The 23,137-nt window shown below is 39.6% G+C and overlaps 1 protein-coding gene across 1 annotated transcript in view; it reads left to right on the forward strand.

The window, feature by feature from the left end:
• Positions 1-810: 810 nt before the first annotated feature.
• The window catches only part of si:dkey-22o22.2 (neural-cadherin), a 144,483-nt gene continuing 122,156 nt past the window's right edge, over positions 811-23,137 (forward strand). The window contains exon 1 of the mRNA XM_067393595.1: positions 811-1,504. Coding sequence (XP_067249696.1) covers positions 811-1,504 — 694 coding nt within the window. The remainder of the gene's footprint in view (positions 1,505-23,137) is intronic.

Below are 23,137 nucleotides of genomic sequence, written 5' to 3' on the forward strand. Positions count from 1 at the left end.
AATAAATTTTCTATTTGAATATATTTATTGATGTAATTCATTGCTGTGAAATAAAGCTGATTTTTCAGCATCATTACTCCAGTCTTCAGAGTCACATGATCCTTCTGCTGATTTGGTGCTCAAGAAACATTTCTTATTATCAATGTTAAAATCGGTTGTATTTTTGTGGAAATCGTGACTTTTTTTTTTTAGGATTCTTTGATGAATAGAAAGTTCAAAAGAACCATATTCAGGCTAATAGTCCTATTTGAAACGACTATATCAAAGGTCTATAACAAAGGTCTTTACTGTCACTTTTCATCTATTAAAAGTGTTGCTGAATAAAAGTATTAATTTCTTTTTTAAAAAATTGTACAGACCCCAAACTTTTGAGAGGTAATGTCGCTGTAAAAACCGTTTGAAATGATTTTAAAGGAAGACCCATTGTCTATTCAACAATTTAAACTGCATCGTTACTTGACAGTTGAAAGCTGCATACCTATTAAAATTTAGTGGGAGGGTCTATACTTCCAGCCCGACCCCTCCGTCACTGTGATTGGCTCACATTTTGAAGGCGGGGCTTTGGGTACCACATGGAGATGCTGTGTATCGGTGGATGCGGGAATGAGTGAGAGCATGGTTGAATGATGCCGGTCGAGGAGCCGCACACAAAACATTGACATCTCGTATTGAAAACTTAAAGTGCAGATAGTGTGCAAAAAGCTAATTTATATTATTCAATGGTGGCTTGGGCTACATTTGTAGCATTTTATTGATGTATAAGGGATAAAACTCAGATTTTAAGGACAGAGTGACAGAATTGATGGAATAATGAGGGCGCTTTTACGGAATCCCACTTTTTTCAGATTTCCTATGGCAAGTTTTTTAATTATTTTGATTGCCGTTTCTTTTGTGCATTCGACTGTCTTTTATGGACAAACTGAGGAAAACGCACCGCCTGGAACTGTTGTCGCTGGGTTTCTTTTTCCTCTGGAAGACAAATGCAAAGAATTAAACTTGGCTGGACTTAAAACAGTTTTGACAGGGGAGGACTCGTCGGATTTTTCACTTGAATATCTGGACAACACAGGATTCGTTTTGAAAACCACCAAAACTTTTGACGGGAAATCCAAATCGAGCTATAGTTTGATCGCGCGCTTGCCGCGCTGCAATAAAACAGCAGAAGAAGTGGCGGTTAAAATCGAGATACTTGATAAAAACGACAGTACACGACAATTTAACGTAACATTTGACAGGATAGAGATTCTTACCGATGTTAAAAGTCGGGTTAGGAAGCCAAGAGCCGTTTCTGAAGCAGTGTCCTACATCGTTACAGTTTCTGAAGATGTGAAAGTCGGAGATTTGATCTTTACGGTACCGGACCAGAAGTTCGAGAAGAAGTGGTTCGAGGTGGTTTCGGACGGGCACTCAGCGGTCCAGATGGAAAGAGACTCGGGGCGCGTGTACTTAGCGCATCGTTTGATGTCAACAGCCGAGGTCATGGTTAAAATCCACAACATGAGAGGTATGTTTATGTAGCCTTTTTTAATAAACACTTTATGCATTAATTTGTATTATTTAAAGGGATACCGCACCCAAATATGCAAATCCTGTCATCATTCACTCACAACAATGGTGTTCAAAACCTGACGTTCTCTTCACACAAAATGACTCGAGACTTCAGTCACCATTCACTTTCATTGCATCTATTTCTTACACTGAAAGTGAATAGTGACTGAGTGAGATTGTCTTTCTACCTAACGTATCCTTTTGTATTAGTAGCCTAATGACAGAATTTGCATTTTAGGTGAACTGTTCCTTTAAGTTTGCATAGATCTGTAAACTGAGCACAAGCATGAAGTAGAGGGCATCGTCCTGAACCATGGATATTTTCTGTCGTTAAGGGGGTTATTTCCTTTTTCACTGCGCTTCACAGATCTTAACGAAAATCATAGCGCACAATGCCGCACGTTATCGATATGTTATAGTTTTATGACATTTGGGACATGTACTGATAATTGTAAACGTATGCTTCATTAATGTGTGAGAAAAAAAAACACATTCAAAACATAATAGGGTACAACATTCAGAGAAATGCGCATGCAGTGCCAGTAACAATGAGTTTTTATGAGTTAATTAGATGCAGCATATTATTGTAATGTTATGTCTGCTGTTGATATTCAAATACATTTATGCATTTGGAAGATGCTTTTATCTAAAGCAATTTACAATGCACTCAAGGTGCACTTTTTATCAGTTCATGCATTGAGAATCAAACCCATGACATGGTGTTGCTAGCAACATGTTGAAGCCACATAAACGATATAAATTCAATCAGAGCGTATATTTTGGGGTTAAGTTTGACTACAGCAGTTTGTCCACTGCAATTTAGTATTCAGGTAAACAAATAATAGAATATGTGGCAAGGTTTAAATGAGAAGCACAAGCATCAGATGTATGTTCAGATCCCATTAAGATGTTTTCTTGAAAAAATTGTACTGAAATCATGAAAGAAATTGAGAAACTGGAGCAGAGGAGCAATTTGTGATTGGTTTGTAATGCACTTTGCCGGATAACTCGGCTTGAATTATTGTGAAACTGATACATAACGACATGTTGGCTAAACTCAAATGAGATCATTTGGGATCATCAAGTAACTGGGTTCAAGTGAACATAAATGTTATGGAGAAAGTCTTCTAATTATGACTGAGAGTTTAGCTTAAGTGGTTGAGGTCATGCAGGTCTGATTTCGCTAATCAGAGCTCTAAAAGCAAACCTTTATTCAACTGTTTGTTTGGGGTAATTAGTGATATTTATTCACCTGGAAGTCACCACACAGCACATGTGGTCTCAAATACCTTCGCTGGGGCAGATGGGTAGTTGACGTTGGGGGATATAAATGTTTGTTTTTGCAAGCAAAGGTCCCAGTCCATCACCCGAATATGCCATTGGGGCTGTTTGTGAATCTGATTGAGGTCATCTCAGTGATTGTTTGACAAAGTGAATTCAGAGATCAGATGAATATACCTCTTGACATGTTTACTGTAAGTGCTCCTCTGAAAAAAATGTGTTCCCTTGAAAAGAGAAATAAGATGTATTATGTACATTTCTGTAAAGTATCCCATGGTAGTCCTTTAAGGAATGTCCTGTCTGTTGTAATGATCTTGCATCTCCTGATTGGAGAATTACAGGATAATTTAAGTTGGGATGAGAACTTGGAAGAAATCTCTATCATCAACAGTGAACAGAACAGATGTGGCTTTTTAAAATTAAACAAGAGGTTTTTCCTACACTTAAGAATCTGTGTATCGTCTGCCTAGCACATGTCTAGACTATGGGTGGGCAGTGTGACCATAGTCTTATTTATAAGATTACATATATATATGCATGACAATATAGTTATTTTTGCTGAAGAAAAAAACAAACAAAAAAACTACACACTTAAAAACAAAGGTTCCAAAGGAAGTCATGTCCTGTAATTCTTACAGGATTTATTTAGGTATATTTTAGTTATACGGCCCATTTTGCAGTGTTTCAGAATGAATTAAAGTGATATTTTATCTTTTTGAGCTATTTGCATGTTTTTGATTCACTAAAAACATTTCATAAGAGTCATTTGTTCGTGGTTGGTACTACACTGGTTGCGCTGTATGTTTGTTTTGGCAAGCTGTCCCTTTTTGTCATTTCACAGACAAAAATACTGTCTGGTCTGCATTTTCTCTCCTAGTCTGGTCTACAAACATCAGAACATGTTGTGTTTTAGCCTCTCTGTCATTCCAACACAGCCCTCTCTTTAAAACACTACAACACAGTGGAGTGTCCTCTCCAATCTTCTGTGAGAATTCAGCACAATGGGAACACAGTCCTGTTGGCAGTAGAAGAGCTTTGTATCTCATTTTCGGAGGCAGTTTGAAGGACTTTCTCTCTCCAAACGCTTGTATGGTGAAGTCAAGCCAATGCAGGGTCTTCTGGGAGACAATTATTTTTGAATCCATTGTGAAGCCTCATGCTAACACAGTCCGTTTGAGTGCTTTTGGAACGGGGCTGTTTGTTTTGTCCCGTTTAAGTGCAAAGTTTGGATGAGAAAGTCCCATCTGTTAACAGAGTGAAGACATACTCCCTCATAGTCCCTGTAGCCTTTGATATCTGACTCACAATGTTGCTTCTCCAGGTAACAACTGCACAGTTGGATAGATGCAGACCCAATTTATGCCAGACATTTTTTTTTTCATTTGAGATTTGTTCTCAAGATATTAGCATGCACGTAAAAATGAAGGCTGTCCTGTATCGATATACTGTGATTCTATTTTTCCTGAATCTTGATTCTTTTGATTTTTTTTTGTATGTTTGCATTAAACTTTTTATCTGTCTGTCCAGTTTTCTTATATGTAATACCGTCAAATACACTGAAACTGAAATTAAAACTGAAGTTCGGTTTAACTTCAAGAAATTATGACAGCAATATATCACTATACTACTTCTCAAAAGTAATAATAATAATATTATTATTTCTGTGGAATATATACAGCAAAGATATTTTTTTTCATCCATGTTTTACATTTATACAGTTAAATTGTGCAGCATCTTACTTGAAAAAATAAAAATGCAAGATTTTGTTGTAAATTAAATGTTATATTTTCATTTGATTGCATTTTAATATTCATGGGGCCCTAAATTAATAGGTACTCTGTGGAGTTTAAATATGAACAAACTAGTTTACATGTTTACATTCATTCTCAAGGTCTAACAAATGTGCCCATTAATGGTAGCCTAAATGAATATCATGATAAATATCGATAACATATGATATGGAAAAAAAAATATTGTAATAATATTTTTTGGCCATATCGCCCAGCCCTACTTGGGATCGAACCCATGACTTTGGCTACAGGAACGTTATATTCCTTCAGCATATCTGTTATAATATAGGACTGTCACATTTGTATAACTGCAGTACTGGATGAGGGACACCAGTATGGTTGATTCACCCCAATGTCACTTGCCATTTCATCAAGAAGTCAGTCATAGAGCAAAGAGGCTTAACAGTTTGTCCCGCACAATTAGCATTAGCATTACTATGCAGCGCACACAGTGGGGACCGCGGGGCAGCTTTCTAATCTTCATAAAGACCATCCCTGTGGTGCCTTCATTGGCTTGGTAAACACTGATAATGGTTTGCGTGCTGTATGTATTTTTCTCTTTTCCAGTCTTTAAAGAATCCATACACTCATGAAAGTTTAAAAAATCCTTACAAAGACTAACTTTATCTGTCTTTGAACACTGTATTGTCTGCTTGAGGAGCTCGTCTGGAGCAGTGGTGGGTCTAAAAGAGGAAGCAAGGGTGAACAATTGGGTGCATGTTCAAAAAGGACAACAAGTGGCAGTCGGAAGTCATCTGATGTGTTTTGAGTGCCCTGCGGATACACTTTGTAATGCATGTACATAATTAGATAACTTTTTTCAAGCAAGTTATTGCAAATTTTTTTTTTGTTATCATTTTACTTGGTTTAACCACAGTGGCCATCTTTGTGTCATGGACCACTACAAGATACATATTAACATTTTGCACATTTTTGTTCTTTAGAACTTACTGTGAAGTCCAAAGTTCCTCTTAACTTCCACTTTAGGGTATATTTATAATGGGAAGGGTTCAAGTTTATCTTTTTTAATCACTTAAAAAAAATAAAACTGATCAAGCAAGCTCCTTTGGATGACTTTAGATGGATTGATCCATCTGACATTGTGCCATAGTATCCAAAGTGCCATAGTATCCAAAATATCAAATACGTTATTGCAAGCAAACTATGTCGGGTTACTGTCAGCCTTTACACCAGTCACTTCATTGTTTCTCTCATGCTGCCAGAAATCTGCAACTCTTGTTCGGCCACTTTGCCACTTCAAGTCAGTGTGAACGCTGGTAACTAATGACTGTGCATTATTAATGAACCTCAACCATCAGTACATGGAGTTTCCATCCGGCTTCCATTGGACATTTTCACCCTCAGTCACCTCATGCATGTCAATAAATCAAATGTAAAAGGGGCCAGCAAAGTGCAAGGGCATAGATCGGTGACCTTGCATGCTTCACAGTGATATTCACAGCTCTGAGGCAGTGGAGTTTTGTGGCTTCCCTTTGGCTCAAGATCCATTATATTCCAACCGTCCTTCTCCCTCCAAGCTCAGAAATGTTGAGTGTACTTTAGTTGTAATTAGGGGCAGCTTGCCCTTTTGTCTCCTACATGCACTTGATTTGTTCTGAGGATTGCCTCTTCTGTCACACACTAGCCTAGCTCAAGCTCTATGGTCAGGTGGAAAGTCTGAAAAAAAGAAAGAAAAAAAAAAACACTCTATGAATGAATGTATTTTTGAATGGTACTTGTGTATGTAAAATATATAGTAAAATTGATAATATAGTAACTGGCAGGTAATTAATTTGTTTCTCACAAGAATTGAGCCATGAACCATCACCATTGCAAAGCACTTAACCCCAGGTTACTCCAGCGGGATTGTTCCTGTAATAAGCCCATGACAAAGTATTGGAACAATAAACAAGAGGAAATGGAGTGTTGCTGTTATTACATGTGATATTTAGAATGGGAAATAGGAACGTTGTAGACGGTTGTGATGGCCGCCCCGGGCAGGTGATTAGAGATGTCACTCATTAGTCATCTGAGAGATGCTCACTTAGGCATGCTGTCAGTTTGAGGAGGTTTGTTTATCTGTAGTGGTCCATTAATTACTTCTACATCACTTATGCACTGACAGTAAATCCACAAGAGAACAATGACTCTTCTTCTCTGCCAGACACCTTTTAACTAAATGTAACTCTTTAAATATTTCAGCAATCACCTCATAATTCTGCTTTCTGGAGAAGTTTGCTTTCTCGCATCTTCTTGTCCCCTGTGCCCTTCAGTGACACATTCAACCGGCAGAAGGAATTCAAATGCTCAGAGGCATCTCAGACCACCCGTTTCTTTGGGTTTGTACAATTAGTCCTTTCCCCATCTGCTGTGGTTAGCCTAAGGACCTGACCATGATCCCCTGCTCTAGAGAGAGGACTATTATAGCAATGTGCATAGGAGATTTCACCCTGCGTGGAGTTATTTTGAAGATCACACATTGTGCGTGGGGTGATGGGCGGTTGTTTGAGATGAAGTGATTTTAATTGTGCCTTTAAATTCATGCTGTTGCGAGTGAGCGCGTTTATGTGCTCAATCTGAGAAGTTCAGAGAGCGCTGCAGGATATACTATTGCGTGGAAGCCAAAGCTTTACAGAATGATCTTTTTTGGTTGTAAATGAAGCCCTGGAGAGCTGTCTGTGTCCGTTTGAATCAGTGTTACTGAGGGGCAGACAGGGCTGGTGAGAAAGGAGGATTTATGTGTATTTTGAGTGTGTGCTGCTGTTGCATGCATATGTTTATAGGATTTTTGACATGTGAGATCACCGTTAGTAAAGTCAAAACCGTCAGTTATTGTCAAGTCTGCTGCTGGAGGACAGAAGAGTATTTTTGTTAAGGATGGGTGGTATTCATGCTACAAGTGTAAACCCGAATAAGTTGGCAAAACTCAAAAATTGGTTACATCAAAATGTTTAAGTTAGGAAATTCAATGTTTAGGTAAGCAGAACTGGCATATTTTATTTTGTACAAATTTTATTTTGTATAAATTTGAATTGTTACTAAATTGAAATATTTGAATAAACTAATTCATACATTTAACTTAAAGGGGTGGTTTAGTGTTTTTTTCTAGGCTTAATTAGACTTGTGCCGATATTCGGTAATGCGATAAATCGTGATAATGAATATGCACATTATTGTAATCGTGGGCACTTCAGAATACCGTAAATAATAATTTATTACCAATTATTAATTTTTTATAAGGCAATTAAGAATACTTTACCCATCAGTCGTATAAAATGCACAACACCGCTGTATTCTGCATCAAAAGGACACACGCTCATATGTAAACAATCCCATCGTGCACGAGAAGCACATGGCGGAGACGAGCTGAATGAAAGTGCGTGTTTACTCTCTGACAGCAGAGGGCGCTGATGGAACAGCGGAGTGCAGCGGTTACCACGGAAACCGTGCAAACAAAGTAACTGCGCTAGTGACGTTTTTAAAATGCTTCAAACAGCCATTCGTGTTTTTGTAATCTCAGTGTTGTTCATCACAGCACCAAATACTGAATACTTAAAAAGACTTAAAAGGATATTTATTTTCAAACCTAAACATTTTTATATTTTAATCTGGACTACAACATGCCCTAATGATTAGAAATGTTCTGATTATTTGTTATTGTTCAGTAAAACTTTGAAAACATACAGCTTCATTAGTTAACATGTTAATTCATTATCACTAAAATGACAATAAAAATACTTATGAAGTATTAATTATTATTAATTAATGTTAATTTCTTAGTTACTGTTTAATAACATTACTAAAATCAAAATAACTTATTTAATGGACCTGAGATAAAACTAACAATGATCAGTTGTGTTTCTAAACTAACATTAACAAAAAATAATACTTTCTGTAACAAATGTAGCTATTGCTCAAATCTTAGTTAATGCATTAAATAGAGTAAAGTGTTATCTGTTGTTCTTTATAGCCTAATTCTTATGCATTTTAATCTGTTTGAAAATTTCAGCCAGTTGTTTTTGTTTTATTACAAAAAGAGTTCTTAAACCTGTTAAACTGACAAAAATTATTTTGCAACTTATTTTAATATCGTGATTATATTGTGATAATACCGTATACCGTGATAAAGCTTCATCAATTAATCGCAACATGAAAATTTGATAGCGTCACATGCCTAGGCTTGATTGTGTTTTGGGGGCATAGTTTAACATGTCTTAATGCTTCGTTTTTTTGAAAACGCTGTATTTTTCATATATTTTACCTTTATTCTACACCTCTGTTTCCACTGTCATTCGAACGGCTCATTTAACTTCCTGCTTCTAAGATACCACTCCCTCCGAAATACGCAATGTGCTCAGATTGGTTAGCAGGTTGGTAGCTGGCTCAGTGTATCGTGATTCGCTGAAGCATCCGGAAACGCCATGCCCCTAACCATTCGTAGTTAGCGCTTCAGTGGAAATGTAAATAATGGCGTCTATATTGCTGTATCAAATTGAGCCTGAATTAAACCCATATGAAGAGGGTCAAGCTGCAACCGCGGCTTTTAAAGGACGTTTATGAATGGTATTTCATTTTGTATTTGTGTCCAAGTGTTTAGATATGCTGTCACTGCTGTTTGTTAGCTTTCAATATACAGTTTTATCCAGATTAAAGCTTTACTGTAGCCAAATACATGACTGAGTAGTAGCATTTTTGTAAAGGTAAATAGCATGAACAACTGTTTGTCGACGTTTTTTGGAGAAGTAACAGTTATGCACTAGAATTTAGCTAACTGGCTAGCGAAGCAAAAACCAGTTGCTCTTTGTTTACATCCTTGATGCAACCAAAAATAGCAACAGAAGTATAAGCTTAAAAGACATGTACAAACAATAAAACGTACTTGCAGTTTGAAGCCAATAAACAGCAGCTTCAGCTTTTAAAGTGGGAACTGCTTCTTTCAGTAAAAGCCTTTGTTCAAATCCAGCATTGAACTCGTGTAGATTCTGGAAGCTGTCTTCAGCGTCGCATCCAGTGTAGAAAACATCACAGATTATAATGGGTTCTATTATCTTTTGATAATAGAACCCTCGCGTCCGGTGTACACAACTCTTTCTCTTCCACATGCTGCGCCACATGGCCTCGCCCACTTTGTTGCGCATTCCCGGGGCAGTGTTTTGCAGAGTTTATGATGTCACCTACCTGGGAAGAAGCTCGTTGTAGTCCAAACCGGTCATTTTTGTAGGCATTAAACTGCCTTAACTTTAAAAGACAATATCTCCATTTGCATTGAACTTTCAGCGCTGTAACTTTGCAGATACTGTTTATGCTCAAGCAGCAACATTACACACTAACTAAAGTTAAAAAAGTGAAATCCCATTGAACCACCCCTTTAAAATTATCTCGTAATCTCAACATAAACAGTTTAATTAGGGGAAACTTAGCTAGCTATAACAAGCTATTTAAAAAAATGCTAACTTGCTAATTTGCTTGCATGTTAACAATAGCATGTTATAACACTTGCTGAATGAGTACAGCAATATAAAACATTTAACATACATGTTCTCAAACCGCATACACCACTTGTCACCATGATGGTAACTCTCCAAAAAAAAACACATAAAACCTTCTTAAATTAGCATAACAAAACAATTGCCAAATCTCGCTACTGAATCTCCCACCTTAAAAAAAAAAAAAAAAAAAAAAAGCCAGTTTTCAAAACTATCTCCTTACCTTAGCCGATTCACAACAGTAAGCTTGTAATAATGTTTTAAAATAAAATTATACTGGTGGATTTCTGCTGGAAATTTGAGCATGCAGCAATTTGTCTTTGCATCACATCTGTAAACAGAAAGGAAGGAGTCCCAGCTAGACTATGCATATAGGATGCTGCTGGAAGTGGATTATTTATAGCCTTTTCCCACAGCAGCTGAAATAATTGAACTTATCATTTTGATGGGAAATTATAATACAGAAAGATTCAAATGACAATCATCAGTGACAACTTGAGATTCACCCATAGTCAAAAGCAAAAGACTTTGGACTGGGGAGTGGCTGCAGAAATTGAAATCTACAGGTAACACTAATACACTCTTAAAACATAGTCACACAGTGCTTATGTTGTTAACATTAACAATTTGAGAACAAAGTGTAACAATAATAATTTGCATGGTTTGATGCGATATGAGCTAAACAATCATTAAAATTTAATCACCATTGGCAGTGCGATTTTATTGTAGGCTAATGCTTTTCCCCTCATTTGGTCAGAACAAAAGTGGCAGATTTGTTACTTACTTGTTCAGATGACATTTTCTGATGAAAATTCCTACATTGGTCATACTTCAAGACTACAATCTGTGATTCCGAAGTACAGTATGCGGTGCGATGACTGACAGCGGTCATCTGCGCCGAGGAGCCGTGCTGATGCACAATGCCCGTAAAGATGATAATTCCGCATATGACTGCAATTGCAGGTTGCAAACAGAGATGGCGACAAAGAGGCAAAACTTACGGACAGCAGCTTTAAGTTTGTCTAAACTAAAAAAAATGAGTTCATCAAACTCAAAACAATGAAATAGTTCAGTTTACTTAAAATATATCAGTTCTGTGAATTTGAAAGAAAAAAAAAAAAAAATATATATATATATATATATATATACTGTACATATACATCATTTTATGTTAGTTTTAAAAAAAAATATAGTATATTATAATGAATCATAATAGTATTAATCATAATATACAGTATATTATATAGTATATTATATGATAAATACATGCAAATATCCAGTTTTAGGTATCCTGAATGATAGATATACTTTCAAACTACTTCTTTCTCTGTCTATCTCTATTGCTCAGTTTCTCTGCTTGTTGTTTGTTTCTGTTTTGATCTCTGTGTCTGTACCCTGTCCTCACAGTTAATTGAACTTCATGCCAGAATGGCAGGCCGCCTGTCCATTGTGCCATAATAGTTTATTGACAGGATATGTAGAGTGGCCCAGAGCCATGGTGTTTTTTAACGAAGAATTAGGGCAAGGTCGTCAGAAACCCCGTCCTCTCGCCCCGTGGTAAACTGCACCAAGCCTCAGCCACACGGGGCTTCCGTTTCAGCCTCAGTTTTTGATCTTAATTGTTAAATTGGTCATGCTGACTTGGATTTATTTTAATTCCTGGAGAAGAATGCTGTCACTCCTCTTTCCTCCCTCCCTTTCAGAAATCCCTAACTTTCACGGCAAAAGAAATTGCTCTTCAAGTGCATTCAATTGAAACCTTCCGCTGTGGGATTTCAGTCGTAAATGTATGTATCAAAGTTGATGATCAGAGTTTCGGCTGATTAAACTGATATCAGTAATAAAGAGATAAAAAAAAATCCCATTCTGCCAATGAGAGGTTTTGATTCGTCTTTCAATCTAGCTGAACACTCTTGCATTAAGAGATCAATGAGGACGAACTGTTCCCTTTTGTGTGGAAAGTGCAGTCACTGGAAAGAATTGCACAGTGCTTATCTTTGTGTAATAGCCTTTGAAAAAATAAGGTGAGATGTTTGCCACTGTGATTGTCCACCTGAGAATAGTGCAGCTTGTTTTTTTGTTTGTTTTTTAAAAACTTTTATTTAAACCATGGTTTCTCAACTGGTGGTTTGTAAGATCGTAATATAAAATGATATATATATATATATATATATTTTTTTTTTAAAGAATTAAGTGAAATAAAATTCCAAAGTAAATAAAAAATAAAACCTTAATAAACGTGTATAAAATTAACATTTTTAATAGAGCATTTATTTTGATCTTAGTAAAATGATTAAATTAGCTTAAATTATTTGCAATAACAATGTGAAGGTCTTGTGACATTCATTATGTTCATTGAAATGTTAACTTTATATAGTTTATTTAGAGCTTTAGGTGGTATTTATAACATTTACAACAACTCAGAGGGGTTCAGCTGAGAAAAATGTTGGAGACTCAATGAGTCCTGCACTCTGTCTAGAAACAATCTTCGTTATTCCTTGGCATAAAGTTGATTTGAAAGGAGCGCAGATACTTTGTTAAAGTCATTTGACAGTTAGAGCCATTAACATGAAAATTGTATCCGCCGACCGGTTTGTGTGCCAAGCATTTCGATACAGTTTGTGGGATCAGCATGTTTTCTTCCTGTATTCTCTTCCTTTGTACGGTGGAAAATGAGAGCTCTCCAAAGCCCTGACACACAGTAATTATGTGAACTCTGTTTGCGGCGAGCATCTGTCTCTCTCTCTCTCCCTCTCTTTCTTCTTTCTACGGTTTGCCTGCGTCTGCTGAATCTTGGCAACTGTCTGATGTCACCGCTAGAACACAAGCTGAATGCAACCCAAGGAAAAAGGACCCATTGCATACATTGTTAAAGGTATAGCTCACTCAAAAATAAAATTGGGATAAAATTAGGGTGAGTTACTAATTAGACCCACAGCCTCACAGAGTACAAGCGGTTTGGAGATTAGATGGATGGATAAATGATGACAGAATGTAAAATTTTGGGTGAACTGTCACTTTAAGTACATTGAGACTTAATTAGATCATTAAATATGTTCAAGCTTGGCTTGCATTTGGTCTTGAGACCTGGTGGCAAAGAATTATCCCGATCTGTATTCCTCTCTTTCTTTCTGTCCCAGTACTGTGACCCAAATATGCAGCATGTTGTGAATGAACACCTGGGCCTGCGAGGCTTTTAGCCCACAACTGGAGGAACACCTGCGCCACACGCTTGCACACTCCATAGTCTCCAGGAGTCCGACACCAGCTGTTCCTGGCCTGTGTTGAACCTCATTGGAGCAAAGCTAGTGGGAGCGTGTAGCTGTAGGTGCCCTGCCGGTTGTCAGAGGAGACGGATCATTTTGATGAGGCGAACTCATCAACATGTGTTGGAACATTCATGAGTCAATGAACTATGATGGGAAATCAATATTATGTAAGCACGCAGTCGAAAATCTCTCGTGTTACTGTTGATTTCATACGGGACCGTGGCGCAGTCCTGGATCATCATTTGGATATTGCTTTGCAGCTCCCTCTTTTGAAATGCCAGCTTCAAAGAGGGAAAATAAACTGACAGAAAGAGGGACTCGTTTAAAGATTTAAAAGATGCAGAAATCAATTAAGCAAATACGCAATGATTTATTAGGTCTGTACACGGCAGAAAATCAACAAACAAACACAGTTTAAGATATTGCGTTTAACTGGAGTCTGTCCCGGAGATGTCTGTGAAATAAACACATACCCTACAGCACTGACGCTCGGCCCCATGGGTATAGAACTATTGCTCACTTGGTGAGGTGTGACTCTCAAAGGCATCATTTATTCAATTTCACATGACAGGTTTGTTTAATGGATATTGAGTTGACTACATCTTAGTTAAAATGACTTTGTGAGGAAAAATAAAGGCCCATGCAGGATTTAAGGGCTGACTTATTGATTGGATGCAGTGAATTTATTCCTGGGATTTGTTTTTTTGTTTTGTTTTTTTCAGATTGAGAAGAAGATAAATGAACAGGTTTAATATCTGGTTTAATATCTTAGCATAAAACATCAAAAGTAGCACCCAAATGAGTGATTTTAGAAAGCAAAGCATTTTATTTCAAGCTTCAATTAAAACAATGAATGTTCTTGAACAGTTAATGTTTTCTTTTCTTTTTATTACAAACTGGTCTTAGTGGAAAGGAAAATGGCAAGGAAAGAAAAGTAAAAGGAACTAGATTTTTAATATATTGTCCACAAGTTCAAAACTGTTAGTCTAAGCAAACAAAAACATGCAAATTGCACGGTGCAAGTTATTCTTTGAGGGTTTAATACTTAGTTTATTTAAAACCATAACCCTAGCAATAGCAGTAATAATACTTACCTTATAGACACTACTATTGACATCAGTTGTTGTCTATTTTTCCCTGTCATGAAGGACATACGTACCTCTAAGTGGAGGGAAGGTTTCTGGTCCTCATGGTAAAGCTGGGAGACTACCTTACTCTTTTTCACCACACTTCATGCTCTGAGGCTCAGTAGGTCAGTGCTTTTGGAAACTGAAACCATCTTCATTGCGTGGGAAGACAGGTTTGGGTAATTTACCACTGACATTCCCGTCAGGTGAAAACTTAATGGAGGGCAGTTAACCCCAGGGCCCCGTTTTAAAGAACATCTTGTCTTTTGGCTTCATATATTCATTTCTTTTTAGGTTGTTGACAATGACAGTTTATAATACCTTTTTTTTTTCCTAGACTTTATTTTTCCTTGTTTTCTCTCCATATGCCTGATTCTTGATGTGATTTGGCTGATCATATTTTTACTTCTTTTACTCGTGGGGTTGTGTGCTTTTATGCACTTTTACCAAACCACACAGCTTAAAACTTTAAAGCCACTTTGGAAGAAGTCTCTGTTTCCCTCACAAAACAGATGTTTCTCCAATCATCTCTCCATAATGGAGTGGTAACAACAGTATCCCGCTACCATCAGCTCATAAAATCTGCCCAGCACAGACAGGAAGAGCTGCCCTAACCAGAACATTATGCCAGTCCGGTCAGCATGCTTACATTTTATGTGCACTCGTTCTCCGGCACATCCCGCGGAGCCAGATTGCATAACCAGGATGTGATTGGAAACATGAAAGCTGCATTGTGTTTCCCTGAGCCATGTCAGATTCAATGCTGAGTCCAAACGACAGTCAGAACCAAAAGCTCCTCCAGAAATGAGGGCAACACGTCCACAAGGCATTTCCGCATCCACAGGCAAATATCGTGCAACAGAATCATAACCAAAGGCTCTTCCTAACTATATCATGCCGTCTTGCTACTTTTGGCTTCCTAATTTCTCTATTAGATGCTGTTGTTACATCATTTTACAGTCCAGCACCTTAGCAGAATGAATGAATTATTAAATGTTTGATCTCATGTATTTTTTATAACCGCAACACACTCCAGCTTACTGGTTAAAAAAAAGCACTGAAGACCAACGGCATTCAGTCTCAGTTTAAGTGGCTTTATGTAAGCAGATTCTGTGGCACTTTTTTTCCAATAAAAAGGTGCTGGTTCTTTTAGAAGATCTAAAGACGTATTTAACATCCAAAGTAATTAATTGCAATCTTTATGATATAACATCCTGGTCAGAAATTATAGCAAATAAAATTGGACCAATCTTACTAGACTGATTTGTTGCTTTGAAAACTTGGTTTCAGGTCGGGCACCACCACCCTGTCGTTGGAAACATAAGCACATATTTTGCACTGAGCAGATGCGATTTCAAAGATTAATGGAGGTGACTACAGGGGTCTGTTTTGTGTGCGACTTATAGGCTATTTAAGATGCCTGTTCACCACACAGGGTATTAAGGCTTCAGCTGCAGCTTGTGAAGTGTTTGTTGATTTATGAACAGGCAGAGGAAACTCAGTTAAACAGAAGGTCCCCTTAATGAGCAGACTGTGTGAAGTTTTAATCGTCTTCCTCCCTTACTTAGAATATCAGGAAAGGTTCTGTCCTCGCTTGAGCTTCACAGGAGTTTCCCGTGACCTATCTACCTTTTGTGCTGTCCAAGCTAGAGGCTAAATAGCGTAGCACAGCTTCTCTAAACTCTCTAACTCTGTGACCAGACCAGCAGGCTTTCTTTTGTAGACATGATAAAGTGAGAGGGAGAGAGAAGGAAAGCAATCACAGGAGATAGAACTCATAGCCGGTCAGTGAAGACGTTGAGCATGTGAATTTTTGGCATTTCACTTTTATCTTTTAATTATTATGCATTCATTTTGTTGTAATCTTTGCCATACAGAGAACTTTTTTTAGCAAGACAGTAGTTATGAAGTTTTTACTTGTTCTTGCAATATTTTCACTGGCTTATTTTATTTTATTTTATTTTTGTATAATTTGTTGAGTTCGAGGAGTGCATTAAATGCAAGACTTATAGAAGTAGGTCTGTGCATCCTATGAAGGGCAGAGAGTGCAGTATCTGTAAACACTGGCTGGATGCTCTCCACATGTCCACTGTCTGTTTGGAGGCTGCCCATTACTGACCTCTGGCTCCGAGCGTCTGGAGGGAAGGGGACTGTGGGTGTCAGAGATGCAGTGGGTCACCCTTCCTGCAGGGGAAATCTGAAACACATGTCTCTTTAGAAGCTGTGGGGTCATTTCCTTATCTGTAGTTCTTTTAGTAGTTCTGCAGTAATATTTGAAAAAAAAACCTGACATTGCGATATTTTGTTTTTCTGCAATATATATTATTATATAAAAACAATTTAACCAGATGACTTGAGCTCTATTTGGAAAGAATTAATCATTCTAGAATGATTGAGATGATTTTGTAGGGGACTGCATCTGGAGGGCAAATAATAAATCATTTAAAAGCATAGAGAAATAAAATAGAACAAAGATACAAATGAAATAAAAAGTGATTTATGTTTTTCAGGCAAGTCTAACAGTATTCAGGTACAGAAATTGAATAATAAAAGGAAAAATAACACAGCATAGTTGTCTCTGTATAAATTACAGGGCATTTTTAAACCTGGTGCCGGTTGCACAGTTACAACATAGCCTAGTTTTGACATAAATGACCACTAAGTTACAATTAACGCACTACTAAACATTTTTGCGTTGCACCAATAATCTTAGTTGAAGCGTATAAACTAAATATTTATGGAAGCCTTCGATCAGGAGTAACGGTTGAAATAAAATAGCTCATTGCCACAGATGAATAGAATATCTCTTCAGCAAGCTAACGTGCAAACTTCTACAAATGAAACTGAAAGTCTCAGATGCTCAAGACACTCTAATCTTGATTAAAAGTAGTGAGACTAAATGATCTTACCATTGCTGATGCCGCTCTGTTTATGAGGTTAACCATCAAAGTGGGCATTTCGACAAAATCTTGAGTATTTGTGTCCGTTCAAGTACAATTATATGTGGAAGAGAGTGGAATTCCATGTTTGCTTGCTGTTTGCGCGGCTCTGTGTGTGCACAGAAACCGTGAGAGTTCTAAAGTTTTCCTTCATGTTTTCCTTCATTCTTGCGCTTTATACGGATTAAAATCCATGAATGTTTAAACTGATAGGACCTAAAATATGTGCAAATGATAAACTTTCACTCTACAATGGTTAAACTTTGCAATTCATCCGAGAATCATGTGCATTTCGAACGGTGGTGCCTGGTCTTTATGGATCAACCACAATCCCTACTTGACATTGCACATCCTGCGATGTGACTATCTGCAGTCTTTTATTTTTTAGGCAGTGAGACAGTAGTGTTAGATTAAAGCAACAAGCCACTTCAGGCTGTGATAATGCATGGCTTTGAATGGTTTATTGCTTTTATAATAATTAATAATAATCTTGATAAGAAATTCTTCCACCAATAAATATAGTTAGCATTTTTATTTCACTTTTTACATTAATTTTACATACTTGCATAGTTTACGATTGTGCATTAGCTTTGAATTCTGGGTGAGTCAATCATATTTTCAAGATGTACTACAGGTATCTTTCTTTTCTCATTTATTTCTCTGTATTTCCTCTCATCCACTGACTAACTTTGCAAGGAAACATAGTCAGTGTAGTTTACTGCCAAAAGATTGTGACAGTAGCAAGCCAAGACATTAAGTGCTCTTTGCAGAATGATCTTTCATTACTCTTATAAACAATAATGAATTATTAAAGATTCTGTAGATTAATATATCATTTATAAGAGCATGATGAGCAGGCTTATCTTTTATGCAAAATGAAAGATTTTAACTACATGGTCTTTTTTTCCATTATACATGATTCGTAGAAGTAAAATTGCAAAAACAAACAAAATTATATTGTTTTCATCACTTTTTTTCATCACAACTAGCAACCACCCAGAGAATGAAAAAGTCAGATCACCTTAGCAACCTTCATAGTAATGCTGGGCAAGGACCCCTCACATTTACTTGAGAAAATGCTTAACTTCAGTAATCTATTTATCTGTGACGACAGAAAAAGTAAAGAAAATGGATCCTCGGAAGCTGAGATTTTTTTGGATGTCTCGCCTCTGTTCTCTGGGGTGTAGTACGTCAGCTGCCATTAAAAGGTGTGGATGGTTTAAGAGTTAAATGTTTTGAGTATTTTAAGAAGGTGAGGAAAGAGCTAAAAATTTCACAGTGTGTCGATCGTGGTGCGTAGTGTGGGTCGTCGAGGCTGCGATTGTTTTTATAATGAGGTGGTAGACTGTAAAACCAGCACAGCAAGGTGTTAAAGCTCTCTACTTGAGAAACCTTTCCCCAATTAGCACACACACACACACACACACACACTGTATGTAATGTTTGTATGTGATGTGAGGAGCATCTGTGTAATCATATGTATATGTCTTCTACCACACACCTCTCCAACCCACAAACACACACGAACCCAGAGGGGTTAAAAGCGCTGCCCTGTTTAAGCAGTGTGCCTGTGTTTGCCCCTGCTGTGTGCACTGATGTGGATGTGTAAATTGTGCTGTGTGTCACATGTCTGTGTTGTTGTTTTTTCTGGGATCAGCGAGAGAAAGGGAACAAAGAAGTGCTGGCGTGCTGGAGTCAGAAATATCTGCTATGCTTATTTTCAGGCCAAAACACCTTTTCACACTACTGTGTTACCAAGACATGACAAGGAGAAAAGTCGGCATACAGATGCCTGATGAATGGCACTGATTTCAGTGTATTTCTTTTTGTGTCCTTTTTGCACTTTTTACATCTGGTATATGCCAACATGAAATCAAAATTGACCCTACTGTATTTATTTTGATGCATATTCCTGGTCATGTTGTGAATGATTTATGTTTCTGCGACCTTCCTTTTTCGGCTCCATTGTCATGCTTCACAATCCAGTCAATTCCCGCCTGGATAAAATCAAGACCCACCCTATATTTTTTTCTCATTGAATATTCTGTTTTACTTAGAAAAATATGCTATGAAAGTTCTTCCATGTTTATTTTAACATGCATTTTAAATACGTCTCCTGTGACCACATATGATGAAATTTAATAGAGGGGAGAGTTTTGTGACTCCACACTTTGCTTACTAGGTCAGTGTTTTACTGAATGTTGATAAAATCGCCACTCTGTTGTTCTATATAATTCAGCTTAAAATCAGCAATTTTTTTCCTTTTTATCGGTGTCAGTCACTGAATATATAATGTCCAATAATGAATATTTAATTGTTTCCACAAATGTTAAGATTTAGATCATCTAGAACAAACTATAGGATAGTGATAAACTAGAAGCAAAGATTTGACCCTTTAAAGGATTAGTTCACTTTAAATTGAAAATTACCCCAAGATTTACTCACTCTCAAGCCATCCTAGGTGTGTATGACTTTCTTCTTTCTGATAAACACAATCTGAGTTATATTAATAAATATCCTGACACATCCGATCTTTATAATGGCAGTGAACGGGATCAATAAGTATGAAGCTGAAGAAAGTGCATCCATCATAAACATGTACTCCACACAGCTCCGGGGGGTTAATAAAGGCTTTCTGTGTTACAACAGAGACACCGGAAGCAGAGATAAAAGCAGTTGGGTTGTTTATTGAGACAATCAGCAGAGCAAACAGGTAAGTGACTGGTGAATATGAGGGTCTTGGAGGTGAAAGAGAGGTAATACTGTCCTTATTCTTTGTATTGCAGGTGATGGTGGAAGGAGACGCTGGAGATGGGTGACTGGAACACTCACACACACAAGCAGGTAGGGACACGAGGAGTACTGGAGACAATGGAGACGAAGGAGATGATGTAGACAGGTAAGTATCGTTTTGAGAGTCCTTGAGGTAGGTGAACAACGAGGTGTATCACGAACGAGACCGGACAATGTGTGTGTGTGAGTGTGGGGTTCTTATAGTGAGGCTGATGACTGTGGTGATGAGCTGCAGGTGGCGGTGATTAGAATTCCGGTGATTGAGTGCGCGGGTAAGGAGTGAGGTGGAACCTGACGTGTCTGTGACAGTACCCCCCCTCCCACGGCCCGCTCCTGAGGGCCGAGGACCCCGACGTCGTGGTGGTCGTCCTCGAGGTCGTGGGGCAGGTCTGTCCGGGTGGTTGGTGTGGAAAGTCTGTAACAGAGTAGGATCAAGGATATCATTCTTAGGGACCCATGAGCGTTCTTCGGGACCGTAGCCTTCCCAATCCACCAGATATTCTAACAGACCACCACGGCGCCGGGAGTCCAGGATCTCTCGAACCTCGTAGGCAGTTCCATCGTCCAGGATGAGTGGAAGGGGGGGCTCGACGGCTGCCACGTCAGGTTCTGTGGAAGGAAGAACAGAAGGGTGGTGAGGTCTTAGGAGTGACACATGGAAGGTTGGATGAATTCTTTTATATTGTGCAGGAAGTTGTAACCGGTAGGTGACGGGGTTGATCTGTCGGAGGATGGTGAATGGGCCAATGAAGCGGGGACTCAGCTTCTTGCAGGGCAGGCGCATCCTGATGTCTCTGGTGGACAGCCAGACCTTCTGCCCCGGTTGGTAGTTAGGAGCGTGGGAGCGCCGAAGGTCGGCTGTCATCCTGCGCCTGCGCAGGGCTCTCTGCAGCTGGTGATGAGCTGAGTCCCATACCCTCTCGCTCTCCCGGAACCAGTAGTCGACCGCTGGCACGTTGGAGGGTTCCCCGTCCCAGGGGAACAGTGGGGGCTGGAAGCCGAGCACGCATTGAAAAGGTGTTAATCCTGTTGTAGCTTGACGGAGGGAGTTCTGGGCGTACTCGGCCCAGCCCAGGTACTGGTTCCAGGAGTCCTGGTGGCCATGACAGAAGGTACGCAGGAAGCGCCCAATCTCCTGGATCTTCCGTTCCGTCTGCCCGTTCGACTGAGGATGGTATCCAGACGATAGGCTGACGGTCACACCCAGGAGGGAGAAGAACGCCTTCCAGACTCGAGAGATGAATTGGGGTCCTCTATCAGAGACTATGTCTTCGGGGATTCTATAATGACGGAAGACATGGTTGAACATTAATTCCGCTGTGGCCATGGCAGTGGGTAGACCTTCCAGGGGGATCAGACGGCAGGCTTTGGAGAAACGGTCTACGACTACTAGAATACAGGTGTGACCATCAGATTCTGGGAGGTCGGTAATGAAGTCTACTCCCAGGTGTGACCAGGGTCTCTCAGGAACGGGCAGAGGATTGAGCTTGCCGGTTGGAAGATGGCGTGGGCTCTTGGAGATGGCGCACTCCCTGCAGCCCTGCACGTACCTTCTGACGTCGCTGGCCATGTTTGGCCACCAGAAGCGCTGTTTGAGCAGCGAGAGGGTCTCATTGACCCCCGGGTGACCAGTGCCAAGTGAAGAGTGTACGGAGTGCAGGAGTGGAGTGCGTCGTGTCCTGGTGATGTAACGCAAGCCTGGGGGACAACCCGGCGGAGTGCGTGAGGAGGCATTGGTGGAGGGTAAGGTCTCTTCCGACCATTCGATGGGGCTCATGAAGAGAGACTCGGGCAGGATAGTTTCAGGGTCATCGTTCTTCTCCTCGGGGGCGTGGAGACGTGAGAGAGCATCGGCCTTGAGGTTCTTTGATCCAGGGCGGTATGAGATGGTGAAATTAAATCTTGAGAAGAACATTGCCCATCTGGCTTGACGTGGGTTGAGTCGTTTGGCAGCTTTCAGATACTCAAGGTTTTTATGGTCAGTAAGAACTTGGAAAGGGTGGTTAGCTCCCTCCAACCAATGCCTCCACTCCTCAAGGGCGAGCTTGACAGCCAGGAGTTCACGGTCCCCAATGTCGTAGTTTACCTCCGCCGGGTTGAGCTTGCGGGAGAAGAAGGCGCATGGATGGAGCCTACTTGGATTCCCCTGCTGCTGTGAGAGGACCGCTCCCACTCCGGTGGTGGAGGCGTCCACCTCCACGACGAATGGTAATTCTGGATTGGGGTGGACGAGAGGAGCGGTGGTGAAGGCCTTCTTGAGGGTCTCAAAAGCTTCTGTGGCAAGTTGGGACCAGGACAGAGACTTGGGCTGTTTACGGAGCAGGTTGGTGAGTGGGCTGACGATGGTGCTGTAGTTCTTTATGAAGCGATGGTAGAAATTGGAGAAGCCGAGGAAACGTTGGAGTTCTTTAATGGTAGTGGGAGTTGGCCAGTTCTGGATGGCGGACACCTTCCCCTCGTCCATCCTGATGCCACTGTGGTCAATCACATATCCCAGGAAGTGGACAGAGGACTGATGGAAGGAACACTTCTCTGCTTTTAGAAAGAGTTGGAACTGCCGTAAGCGCTTGAGGACCTCCGCAACGTGGTGGCGATGTTCGGCCAAGCTCCGGGAGTAGATGAGGATGTCATCAATATACACCAGAACGAACTTGTGGAGGAACTCCCGGAGCACCTCATGGATGAAATCCTGGAATACGGAGGGGGCGTTGACCAGGCCATACGGCATCACAAGATATTCATAGTGGCCGGTGGGCGTGACGAAGGCGGTCTTCCACTCGTCCCCCTCGCGTATCCGGATGAGGTTATACGCGCTGCGGAGGTCCAGCTTGGTGAACACAGTGGCACCGCGGAGATGTTCCAGGGCCGCTGGGACGAGGGGAAGTGGATACCTGAACTTCACGG

The sequence above is a fragment of the Chanodichthys erythropterus genome, chromosome 2 (genome assembly GCF_024489055.1).
Source record: "Chanodichthys erythropterus isolate Z2021 chromosome 2, ASM2448905v1, whole genome shotgun sequence".
NCBI classification, from domain to species: Eukaryota; Metazoa; Chordata; class Actinopteri; order Cypriniformes; family Xenocyprididae; genus Chanodichthys; species Chanodichthys erythropterus.